The 13,086-nt window shown below is 49.2% G+C and overlaps 1 protein-coding gene across 4 annotated transcripts in view; it reads left to right on the top strand.

Moving 5' to 3' along the window:
- Positions 1–355: 355 nt before the first annotated feature.
- Positions 356–13,086, top strand: part of ITIH5 (inter-alpha-trypsin inhibitor heavy chain 5) — a 67,456-nt gene continuing 54,725 nt past the window's right edge. Inside the window, exons 1-4 of one of the 4 annotated variants that reach the window (XM_045028934.1) lie at positions 356–399; positions 1,102–1,167; positions 6,530–6,574; positions 11,550–11,713. In XM_045028934.1, the coding sequence (XP_044884869.1) occupies positions 1,141–1,167; positions 6,530–6,574; positions 11,550–11,713 (236 nt within the window). In that variant the 5' untranslated portion in view covers positions 356–399; positions 1,102–1,140. Of the gene's footprint in view, positions 400–439; positions 512–949; positions 1,168–6,529; positions 6,575–11,549; positions 11,714–13,086 lie in introns of those variants that run through there. The other 3 variants (XM_045028944.1, XM_045028952.1, XM_045028927.1) reach the window with 3 other exon arrangements.

Here is a 13,086-nt window from a genome sequence, read left to right as displayed (position 1 = left end):
CTATTTCGGTTGTAAGATCTTTGGGGCATGAGCTGTCTCTTACTATGTGTATATACATGTCCAGCGCTCAGTGCAGCAGGGCTCCAGATCGCATCTGGGATCTGTAAGTGCTACTGGAATATAAATAAATCTTCCCCCAAGGTGATAACTCCTGGGCTATATAAACTCTAGGGCTGGAGGTCTTAAAATCTGGTTGAAGGGAGTAATGCCCTGTCCTAGCCAGCTGGCACCACTGAGCGTGCAGGGAATGTTTCAGACAGCTGAGAGGTGTGTCCACTCACAGCTCTGCTGAGGCTGAGATCAGCTGGGGTTTTAAAGCGACAGGATAAGATTTGGGACAGGCTGGGATGGGGAGGAGCTCTTTGCCACTGGCCCAGGAGAGGAGCCTGCAGGTTGGAGGTGGAGCAGGGCTCTTGTCACTGGGGAGGATTCAGAACAGCTGGCAGGGGACAGCAGGGCTCTTGTCATTGCTCAGGGCTGGGGGAGAGGAGCTTCGAACTGCTCAGTGCAGGTGCTGACAGGGAATGAAGCGGTTTCAGGGGCTTGGTGTGTGTTCTGAGGCAGGCAGACCAGCACCCAGTGGCAGGTGTCCAGCAGCTCTGGGAAGTGATGGGAGAACAGTGGCTCCTAAGTACCTATCATGTGCCCTGGGCCAGGGGGACTGGAGTAACTGGAGTAGGGTGAGGTGCAGCTCAGAGCATCTCCTGGGTGGCGATGTTGGAGAAGAGCCTGGAGCTACCAGGGCATGACCTGGGCTGGGGGTTGGGGAACTCACCAGTGCATGGCCTATGGAGTCAGTCCCAGGGCTTCAGGAGCTTCCTTTACTCTTTGGTAAAGCGATAGCAAGGAATTCCCAGCCCTGGCTGCGAGCCTGGAAAAGGGGCTGGTCCAGAGATGGGGAGGAGGAGGGGAAGCGGGGGAGAGAGACTCCTGTCAGCTTCTCCTGCAGACTCTCCATCCCAGCCTGCTGCAAGAAGCAGCCCCAACACTGAGAGGGCTTTTCTTCCACCTGGGGTCGGGGGGGATCCCCTGGCCGCCCCTTTAACCATGATTTTTCTGCTGTGGCTCTGCTGGGGATTCTCTCTCACCTCTGGGCAGCAGGACTCGGAGCTCCTAGCCAGGTATCTGGAAGAGAAGTTGATGGTGAATTCTAACTTCCCTGACCATGTAAGTTTCAAAGCAATGATTATTTTGTAACATCCAGTGTGTGTGTCTGGGTTATACCAAATGAGATGCCTGGAGGTTTCATTTAAATTAATCCACCTGGGAGTCCTTTGAATCTATGTCCACCAGGGCAATCAGATGAAAGCAGCTCCCAGCACTTTTGCCAGAAGACCCAGGTTACGAGGCAGATGCTGACTATATTTATAAGAAAGATTTTCTTAATTTCTCTCCCATTTGCTAGAACAAACAAAGAAACGTATGTGATTTCTGTGTTGAAATTCTGTTTCCCTCAGAATTCCCTGGGTGTTTTCCAACCTACCTGCCCTACTGTCTCTAATTTGTCTTGTCTGTTTTGTTATTGATCTAAACATGGATTATAAGAACTGTGGGGCTGGGACCTGGTTCTCTTGTTCACACTCATGAGCATCATGTAATTCCACAGGCAAATAATAGTGTGGTAGATTAACCCAGCTTTGTTCATTAATGTTTCCATCCCCAAATTAACTGTTGTTTATGTTAGTGCCACGTGTATATGGCACTGTGTAAAACAGTAAGACACCAATAGCAACATATATTTACGCAGTTTCCCCTTCCTTGTACGTTAGAGGTGATGTGGTTAGTTCACACAAAACTACAGGGTGTGTGTTTGTGTCTTTGCTCCCAATTGCCTTAAATCCCCAATGCAAGTCGCCTTTGCCACCTCTCATTACCTCAAATGCTTGTGTCCTAAAGCCGCAGACGTATTCCTTGAGAGACTGGAGCATGTCACACACATAGATTGGACCTAGCACACCCCACTGTCAGATCTCCCAGATAGAGAGCACTGGTGGAAGTTAGTTACTGGCTTGGAGAATTTACCAGGGAAGTAGGTGCTGTGGGAAGTGGCGATTAGTGATTCAGTCACTGACACTGAGCCCGTAATGAACATGGTGGTAGCTAGGGGGCACTGTGCTGCGGCTGTACCATCCTCCCCTGGATGAGGGAGATAAAGCTGAGGTTCTGGCCGGCTGTGCTAATTAAAGAGCCGACGGCACAGTTTGCAAGAATAAGGGAGTTAACCCCAGTGTCCTGGCCAAATTCCAAGTTGAGTAATTCTGACAGTTTAAAAGTTGGATGCAGCCCTTTTCCCCCCCGGAAACTCTTGTGCAGCGTTGCTGCTTGCCACGGAGTAGTTGCTTTTCTGACCCAAGCTAGATGAAGGGATCCCCATGCACCCTTAGTATTTCAGCTGGTAAAGTGCTTCATGATCCTTTGTGATGAAAGAGGCAATATGTGAGCCAGAGAGGATTATGCCGCTGGGTTATGGGGTGGCCTATAGTTACTTTTCTTTTTGTGGGGGATTTTTTTTCCCTGACTTGTGAGGGACAGTTGCAAATGGGAGGAAAGATGGTCCAGGGTTAGGTTCCCTGGCTTTAATCCCTTGTTCCCCTACAGACTTCCCATGTGGCCCTGGGCAAGTCACTTAGCCTCTGTAAAATGGGATAATAGCACTTCCCTACCTCACGGGGGGCGTAGTGAGGAGCAATACACTAAAGGCTGTGAGGTACTACAGTAATGGGGGCCAGAAAAGTGCCATGGACGCATAGAGAAACTTACCTCTGAAAAGTCCCGTTAGCAACTGCGATTTGTTTGTGAAATGCCCCAAAGGAGAGATGAGAAGTCTCAGAGTGGTGGGTCAGGCTGAATATTGCATCGTGTTTCTATTTAGTGAACGATGATGCAAACCACTGAAAACACTGAGTAGGGGAAAGGTGCATTCCCTGCTAGGGAGTTACAGAATTTTGGAGCCAGTTTAAGGGGGTGGGGGTTGATGTTCCCCTGGGTCCACTCTCCTTCCCTCCTGCAGCTCCCCCAGAAATTAATCCCTAAAGCCCTAATCTGGCAAAATCTCAGAACACGTGCTGAACTGTGCACTCATGAGTGGCCCATGGGGGTCGCTCTCCTGGGGGTAGTTAAGCACATGCATGGATCTTGGCAGGTTCACAGCCTTCCTAAGTAATGTGGATTTTATCCACAGATGCAGCTCGGAAGATGAATTTTAAAAACTCCTATGTCTCTGAAGTGAGGCAGATAGGGACATAGTCCGGGTGGGTAAAGTTAATCATTTCCCAGCTTCAGGGCTATTTCTAGGGAGAAATAGACTTTTGTGACCATTTGGAATGATGCCACTTAATCAAATCTCATGTTTCAGGGAGTAAACTAATTACTGCAGGAGGGTCGGGGGCTGGAAGATATCCCAGCCCTCATTTCTAGCACAACATTCTCTGTGACCCTCCTTCTGTGAAGCGACCACTGCTTCAAGGAGCAGCTGGTCTGAGCCGGTAGGACAAATCTGACCCGGGATTGATTTTTGTCACGAGAAAGGTTTTTGTCTGGTTCAAAACTACCTCTTGTTCCCCAGCACACGAAGAGGAAGTGAAAGAAATAGCGGGCGTGACCATGACATAAACACAGGATGCTCTAAGAAAGGAGGAAGGGACTCTATAGCGGCTACAGTAGATCAAAGAGGCAGGCTGGCTTCTAACTATTCAGCTGCTTTCCCGGTTATGTTTTCTCTGTGCTATTCTGGGTAGCTCTGATTTACTTTCACAGCAGGTTAATAGGGAGGAAGTCACCCAAGCGCTGCATGACTTAGATTCTTCTGGCTTGAGGCAGGACATATTGGCTGCATAGGTGGCATGTAATGGAGGCTGAAGGAGGCTAGGCCTCCCCAAACATTGTGCCGCTGTGGCAGGGGTCGGGGAGGCAGTGGAAGATTACTGTACGGGACCACGGGGCCTGTGCCCAGGGGCCCCGGCCAATTTGGGGGCCCCAGAAAAATCTCTCCCCTACCACGGCCCCAGAAAGGAGCGAGCGGGGGTGGGGCCTTGGAGGGAGGAGGCGGAGTGGGGACAGAACAGGGGCGGGGCCATGGGTGGAATGGGGTTGGGGCCGCGGGGGAATGGGCGGAATGGGATGGGGCCATAGGTGGGGTAGTGGCCATGGGGTGGCGCCATGATCCCACCGGGGCTGAGAGCTGGACCTGGCTGGGGCTGACTTCTCAGCGCCCATCCATGGGCTCAACGGGGCTCTCCCTGCCCCAGCCAGGGCCATGGGGAAGAGGGGCTGAGCACTCAGCCCCCTACCCTCCAGAGAGCGGGGTGTGGTCTCAGCTGGAAGAGGTGGGGCAGAGGGCGAGCCTCCCCAAGAGGAAGCTTCACTCACTGCCCACGACTGGCTGTGTGTTATTAGCCTGCTGCCCTGGGCGGAATTTCACCCCAAAACATCTCGCCACTTCCCTGAAATCACGGGAGTTTTGGCTGAGACTGAATTCCTCTCTTTAGCTACAGGTTAGGTTCAGCCTGCCTAGCAGTAATGTGTGCTTCTCCTGCTGATGTCACTCAGCCCTGACCTGGAGGGGCCTATCTCTTGATAGTTTAGTCTCCCCAGCCCATTCAATTCTTGGCCCTTCTACTAAGATTGCCGGCAAGGCTATCAGTTAGTATCTATTGCATCAGTGGTGGTTTTTCTGGTATGGGCCAACTGTCCACTAGGTGCTGGAATAATACCACCAGACTCATTCCATGTGTGCAACTCAAAGGTTATTAGACGATAGCGGCTTTGGGTCACTACTAGGATGTGTTAGATTTGAACCAGCTCTTCAGAGATGGAAGATTTTATCTGACCATCGATAGGAACATAAGGATTGCTCTGCTGTCTGAGAACAATGGTCCATCTAGTCCAGTGTTTCTCAAACTGGGGTCACCGCTTGTGTAGGGAAAGCCCCAGGTGGGCCGGGCCGGTTTTTTTTACCTTCCCCCATCCTCAGGTTCGGCCGATCGTGGCTCCCACTGGCCGCGGTTTACCGCTGCAGGCCAATGGGGGCTGCTGGAAGTGGCAGCCAGTAAGTCCCTCCCAGCAGCTTCCAGCAGCTCCCATTGACCTGGAGCAGCGAACCGCGGCCACTGGGAGCCACGATCAGCTGGACCTGCAGACGGGGCAGGTAAAGAAACCGGCCCGGCCTGCCAGGGGCTTTCCCAACACAAGTGGCGTCCACAGTTTGAGAAACACTGATCTAGTCCAATATCCTGTTTTTGAATGTAATTAGTACCAGATACCTCAGAGGTAAGGGCTAGAAATCCTGCAATAGGAAGTTATGGGATAACCTGCATACATGGAAAGTTTCTTCCTGACCCGCATCCGATAGAGGTTCTCTTATGCCCTGAAGCATGGGGGTTTATATCCCTTCCAAAACTTTCTTCTTGACTTAAGTGTCCTGAGTCCCCCACTTTCCCTATATTACCATTTAGCAAGATGTTGATCAAAGCGGTGGGTGAGAAAAGAGTAAAAGTTCTAACACTGGAGACTGTTTCACTTCTCCCCAGTGCTCTTTTTAGCTTTCCAACACGATGTAAACAGACATAAATTTTTTCTCTTTGGCAAGAAAATCTGTTATGTTAGTGTCAAATAACAAGGGTAAAAAGTGTCATTGCATGCCTTTTCTGTCTGGAGTTTCACCAGTGATTTCTTTGCATTAAGGCTATCCTGGTACTAAGTGATTTGGGGACCTGCTTTGAAGACATTGAGACATAACATCTTCACTGATATTGTTAAACCAATGGAAAGGGACTGCCACTTTGCTAGCGAAGGATGGGTTTTTATGGATTTTTCCCCCTCTGTAGATTCTAATTTGGGACTTACGCAGCATACAGCCAAGCCAATGAAGCAGTTGCAGCTGGTGGAGACTGATACAATGGACGTGATTGTGCTGGAGCAGTGGCTGGCACTTTGTTTCACAATCAGCCTGATGGCTGGTTTTAAAAAGCCTCGCTCCATCGCTTACTAGGCAACGGTAGCTTCTCAGTGACTGGTGTTAATGTTGATAAAACTTAGACATATTGTGGGTTTTCAGGTGATATAAATCAACATAGCTCCATTCAAACTGATGGTGCTATGCCAGCTGAGAACCTGACACTCTATGTGGCTGTAGGCTAGTCAAATAACTGCTCCGTGCCTCAGTTTCCCCAGCTGTGATCTGGGTACAATAATAAACACATAATTACCCATGGTCCTTGCATGTTAGTACACAGTCCCTCTACTCCTGCACTCCCTGCGTGTAACATGCTGCTTTGAAAAGCACTCGGTGACACCTTGCCTGGGAAAACCAAATTCCATTCTATAACTTTGATCTGTGGGTCTGTTCCAATTTTTTTTTAAGTTTAATCTTAATAAAAGGGTCGCTTAACCTTGGCTGTGTGAAAACAATTGCACTAACCAATGTCTGGATCGACTCCACTGCATTCTTTTTAAACAACCGACAAATCTTCCTTTCATGAACTTGAAAGGAGCAAGGCACGAGTTACAATATTTACTTAACCCTTTGCAGGTGGCGCGCAGAGTCCCAAGACAAAGCCGATTTCTGCAGAGGCTGGTATGTATCCGGCTGCCTATTTATTTCATTGCATAAAAGCAAGCACTCAGCGTGTATGTATTTGGATGCAAGCACGTGGGTGTGAATAAACTTAGTGGTGGCCTATCCCAGGCTGAGAGCTCTAGAGGGTGAATTCCTGTCATTTATCCACACCGCAGGTATTGCATGAGCAGTGGTAACTGAAGCATGTCCCAACACGGCCCCATTAATCTTCTGCAACCCGTATCTGTAGAACATTGCTTAGTCTGAGTTCAGCTGGGATCCAGCCTCTCTACTGTGACAGCCAGCAAGGTGGTCAATCATTGGTAAATGTGGTGGTGATGTGGCCACTTATCCATTGAGCCTGGGAGTAACGTCTCACATACTGTAGACCACTGACTAGCCATCAGATGGTAACAGCTGTTAATCACTATGATCCTCAGCCAGATTTGAAACAGCAGCATAGAGGTGCATGGGTCTGTATCCCTGGAATGACCTATTAGAGGGCTTATTCCTTCACTGTCTCACTTCCCTGGTCCTGCTCACATGAACAGACAGCAACAATACCTGAAGTCTGAAGGTGCAAACAATTCAATGTTTATTGGGGTGAACTTCCAGCAAGCAATGATTCCAGTTTCCCTCCTCAATGCCCCCCTTCCCAGCTCTGACACCACAGAGCCTGGCCTGTGTCCCTGTTCCCATTCCCCCCCTTAGCGAAACATGATTCCAATTCCCCCATCCCCATTCCCTGTTTCCATTTCCTCCTTACTTCCTGATTGACTGCAGACTATATAAAGCAACAAAGAGTCCCGTGGCACCTTATAGACTAACAGATGTATTGGAGCATAAGCTTTCGTGGGTGAATACCCACTTCGTCAGATGCATGTATTCACCCACGAAAGCTTATGCTCCAATACGTCTGTTAGTCTATAAGGTGCCACAGGACTCTTTGTTGCTTTTTACAGATCCAGACTAACACGGCCACCCCTCTGATACCTGCAGACTATATAGTAAAACTTCAGTTCTGCTTAGCTATACCTTAACCAATCATTTTATTGAAATTTAACTAACCAGCCCTAGCACATTGTAACATCATTATTGAACCAATTATATCCCACCACCTTAATTGGTTTATGCCCAACAAAATTAATTATACAGCAAACAGAAAGAATCACAGAACCAGGCAGAGATTATACAGACAAACAATAGGGAAGTGGAGACCACGGTGGTAGAACAATACAGAAATGAGGATTTCACACCCCAACTATTGATAAGTGAGTTCTTGCCAGACAGGACGCTATCAAACTAAGTTTCCTTTTACATCTTCTAGGCTCTTCCCTTCCTTTGGAGGTGATAGATGGGATCACCTTCCTAACAGCCCCAGATTGCCTTATTTCAATGTGACTAGTTTGGAATGTGAGGCTGTGACCGTTTGCTTCCCAGCTTATGGCTGCCTCTGCTGCTTAGCCTGGGAACAGGGCCTCAGACTGTCACAGTAAGAGAAGGCCCTTACACCGGCAGACAGTGATTTTTATTCTTTCTTTTATACCTCTATAACTAGCTACACCTTAAGAATACACCTAAATTCTTAAAATATAGGCCTTTGCAGACAGGCCTGAATATCTCTATCCTAACATGACCCAGTCTTGGTTCTTACTTTTAATAAGAATTTGACACCAGGTCAAGTTGTTTTGACCAAAGCAACCACCGCCAGTGAAAACGCAGGCGTATATTTACTGCTCTTTTCATACTTCCCAGCACGTGGGGTAAGCAGGAATAAATTCCCTGTTTGGAAAGAAAAATCTATTCTCTCGCTACAGTGAAATGCCTTGAAAAAACAGGGCCTTGCCCTGTGAAATAGCAGCGCTCTCATCCGCTACCTCTGAGTGCCCCCGCGTTTGTTTTTAAAAAGGAATCGTTTTCTTAATGTCTCTTCTCATCTTCCTAAGGGGCTTTAATAACAAGGAGTGGAGAAAACAAAAGAGGGAGTGCACACGGACACAGCTGTAGGTCAGAACTTCATGCAGTAAGAAGTTGTGCAAGAACTCTAGGGAATGCATAAGATTTTCAGACAGGAACTTGGGCTCAACGCCAGCCCAGAGCCTAGCCACCTGTTTTGAAACCACCTCAGCAACTCTCCACTACTGTTCGCACAAAGAGTAACATGCTGCTTGCAGGTCTGGGGGGATGAGTCAGCAGGTTCTCCTCTCCACCTGGAGGGAGAGAGCTGGGTGTGTGTGTGTCTGTCTCTCTGTCCATCTGTTCAGCAGGATAGGGGTTGCCAATTTTGGTTGCATGTATTCCTGAATGGTTCATGCCTTGACATAATCTTTAATTAAAGATTAATCTTTAATTCCTGGAGATGTCAGAACAATCCTGGAGGGCTGGCATCCCTATAGCAGGGACCTTTACTATCCGAAGGGGGAAAACCTTGAATGAAGGTTTCCCATTGCGGTTGACCTGAGTCCTGCGGCTGTTCCAAGTTATAAGTGGTAGCCCCCCCTGCCCTCAACAGAATTCGAAGGCATTTGAGCCTTCAAATGAATCCAGGTGAAACTCAGTGGTTTTGCTGCTGCGTTTGGGGAAGGTTTTGAAGCTGCCCCTCGAAGTGAAAGTCAGGACGGCGGTGTGAACTCAGGAGGTTCGAAACTAGAGAAGATGCTGCACCTTGTGTGGCTCTAAATTATAACAGCTCCCCCCTCTCTTCTTTACTTCCGCTTCTGATTGGCCATCCGATTCCTTATTGGAGTCACTTGCAATCCCAGTAATAGCCAGTTAAATATGCAGAACATTATGTGCAGCGCGTGACTCCTGCATTTGGGGAGGCTGGGCCTAAGTGTTGTAGTCCCACCCCCTGCTCTGCCCTGAGGCCCGCCCCCTGCTCCACCCCCATTTGGCCTCCTCTCCCGCAGGCCCCACCCACGCTCTAGCCCCACTCTGCCCCTGACCCAGCTCCTGCTCGGCCCCCTCCCTTGAGGCCCCCCCTGCTTGCTGCTCATGCCTCTCTGCTCCCTCCCCCGAGGAGCCCCCCTGCCGGCTACCCGTGCCTCTCCGCCCCCTCCCTCTAGGGACCCCTGCTGCTCACGTCTCTCTACCTCTCAGGGGGCAAAGAGGTGTGAGCAGCAGGTGGGGGGGTCACGTGGGAAGCCGTGGACAAGCCTGAGAGCCGGGTGGGGGGGTGTCACGGAGGAGAAGTGCGAGAGGTGGGCCGCGGGGGTCCGCAGGAGAAGAAGCAAAGCATGGCAGAGTGAGGGCGGGGTCATGGAGGAAGCATGGGAGCGGGGCCTCGGGGTGCAATGTATGCGGGGTTACGGCCTGGACGCCATTTTGACGACGGCATTCCAGGGGAGACTAAGCCTCCCCTGGCCTATTATACCCGCCGCCCATGCAGAACACTGAATGAAAGGACCCACAGAGAACTAGTTGAATTTAGAAATGGGCCTGAACCAAAACTCCAGCTCAGAATTCCCCTCACCTAGCACTTTAGGGGAATGAGAGTCTACATTAGGGAAATTCACATTGCTGTAACTACTTCCATGCGTTTACACCGGTGCAACCCTTAATGCAGATGCCCTGAGCCCCTGCTAAGCAAGGGGTTACACGGATGCGGCATAAGGCAGAACTTTGCCAGACCTGGATTTTTGCAGATGCCCCCTTCCTTTATAATGATCACGTCTGGAGTGTTCCAAAGTCAACCAAAAATGGAGTGCCTGCTTTTGACACCTGCACTTCCCCCCTTCTCATGTGGACTAGCCTTTTACTCTGAGAAGAGGCCTTTTCATTTCAACGAGACCATTATCACAGAAAGGGATTGCTCATTGGAAGAATGGCAGAAATGGGACCTACATTTGCTAGTCCACTCAGGTGCATCTGTGAGTTTATTTGTGTGATAGCGTTATCTCTTTGGCAGCCTTCCTACATTGGAGGATCAGCTGTTTACTGATCAAGCCAACATGCCACAGATATTTTTCTTGTTGGTTACCTAGAGTAGTTACATTAAGCTTAGGTCTTCCAAATACAAAACTTCTTGGATTCATGGGGCTACTGCTATCCAAGTGCGTATGAGCCCTGAGAAGCACTTCGTCCCAGGACTTGCACATAAAAGTACATTCCCAAGATGCATAATTTGGCAATCAGCTCTCAATTGCTCCAATCTCTACTTCATCCAAACTGGATGGGGTCCAGAGTGTTCTAAAAAGGATATTTTGCTAGATGAGACTCAGCCGTGTATGTTTTCTATTAAGGCTGTTCCAGCTATCATTTGAGAGCTATAGAACAGATCCTTAGGCAGATTTACTCTGGCTAACTCCACTGAGTTCAGTTGAACTATGCTGGCTCACACCCGCTGAGGAACTCGCCCTCTACATTTTAAGACTTGGTTGCATGCATCCTTACTTGGCTCCAGTGAGAATTTGGCAGCATAGTGCAATGGCTACTGAGGAGACCTTTACATAAAATGTCCACAAGCTAACAAGGAGATTTGTCTAGGACTGCGGTTCTCAAATCTTTCCCAGACCATGACCCCATGTCATGGCTGGCCAAAGTTTTAGGAATCTCCTCCTATCTGGCCCTAAGGAACGAGAAGGTGGTTATAACCCTCTGAAACCCATTAATGACCCCCACGTTGAGAACCCCGATCTGGGACATGCCCAGATTTCACAAGTACTTTTCATAGCATATGTCTCGGCTCGCTCTGTGTAGAGGTCTCGCACCGGCACTGGGCAGAATGAATGTGGACTGTGCCCTTGGCAGTGCAGAGGGAGGTACCGTGCCCTTTGTGCAACCTTTCCCCACTGATCTGAAGCCCTGATGAAAACCGCCACCCTGCCTAGGGTTCACAAAGAGGCTCTAACGCTCTTCATCTTACAAGCTTTTATGAGGCTGTCTGTTCGCATCTCATATTAAATCCTTGTGTGCCACAAAGAAATGCCACAAGAGTGGGTTGTTTGGCTTTTAACATCGATGATGCTAATGGGTAACTGTTCAATTCCTACAGGAGACCAGGCCAAGGATGGCTGAGTTCACAGTGAAATCCACAATCATTTCCCGCTACGCCTTCACCACCGTTTCCTGCACCATGGTGAACAGCGGGTCTGAGGCCAAGGAAGGCACCTTTGAGATGCAGATCCCAGCTGCAGCCTTTATCTCCAACTTCACCATGTATGTGGCGCTTTTGCTTCTCCATGAGTTTCCGTCCCTTCTTGTCTCGCTGCGGGATGAGAGGGTGTGTGGCGACTTGTCCCCCTCCTCTGGCCCTGCTGGGCGCAGGCTGGGCCATGAGTCCAACAGCACTGGAGGGATGCCGATACCCTGGAAGATCAGGGCCCCACGAATGTATTTGATTACCTCATGCTGAAAGCCTGCTGGTAGGTCTGGTTCTGACAAGCATCCCCAAATTAGAACCTCATCTCTGGAGCCTGCCAGAGTGAATGGACATCTCAGGAGAACAGGCTTTCTTGGAGAGTTTAACTGGGTGATTTTCCCCGTGGCTGAAGAACTTGGGGCTAAACCAGCCCTAGAGACAGGATGAGCCACACCTGTCAGGTGCTCCCAGGATAAAAAAAAAAAAGAGCGTGAAGTTGCAGTAAAGGGGGAAGCCCAGGAAAGTGTTATGAGGTTTGTAGGAACGGCCGGGTGCAAGAAGGCTCCTGCAGTGCCCCAAGTCAGCAGGGAGAAAAGAAAGCTGAAGAAGCAGGAGAGAGTGGGAGACAGCTGTCCAGGCAGGGGAGCCTGGGCCGGACCCTGTCTAAGTAGGGCAGTGGCTGTAAAGGCCAACTGGGATGAAGACTGTGTAAATTTGAGTTTTGTGTTAATTTGGGTTGATCAAGACACTGAACGGCTTGAGGTTTAGAGCGCCTGTTTTGTATCAGAGAAGTAACTACATGGGACCCCTTGTGGGGATTGCTTGAATCACCTTTGAAATGTGAGTTCTTAAAGGGCCTTGAAGAGGGGGAGCAGGCAGGAAGCCACAGAATGAGCTTTGCCTAGTGGGGCACTTTGGAGGCTGCCTGTGTTACAGGGAGGCTTCAGGTACTTCCAGGTGAGCTCCATACTGCTTGTCCACAGTGGGGTTACCACCCATGGGGTATTCAAAGGAATATTTCTTCACTGGTATCAAATGTCCTAAGACCCATTCCTAGTAAGAAACGGTCATAAACATACAGCTAAGGGTAGCATAAAATCCCTTCTTTACCTGTAAGGGGTTAAGAAGCTCAAATAACCTGGTTGGCACCTGACCAAAAGGACCAATAGGGGAAGAAGATCCTTTCAAATCTGTGTGGGGAGGGAAGTTTTTGTTTGTGCTCTATTTGTTGTTCTCTCCGGGACAGAGAGAGACCAGGGCAGGAAAAACACATCTCCTAAAACCCTACCTGAAATAAGCATCTAAGATTACAAATTGTAAGTAATAGCAAGGAAATGCGTTAGATTATCTTTGTTTTAGCTTGTGAATTTTCCCTGTGCTAAGAGGGAGGTTTATTCCTGTTTTTTGTAACTTTAAAGTTTTGCCTAGAGGGGAATCCTCTGTGTTTTAA

The sequence above is a fragment of the Mauremys mutica genome, chromosome 1, assembly GCF_020497125.1.
Source record: "Mauremys mutica isolate MM-2020 ecotype Southern chromosome 1, ASM2049712v1, whole genome shotgun sequence".
Lineage (NCBI taxonomy): Eukaryota > Metazoa > Chordata > Testudines > Geoemydidae > Mauremys > Mauremys mutica.
Note: the sequence above shows the minus strand (reverse complement) of the source record. Positions and strands in the feature narration are given on the sequence as shown.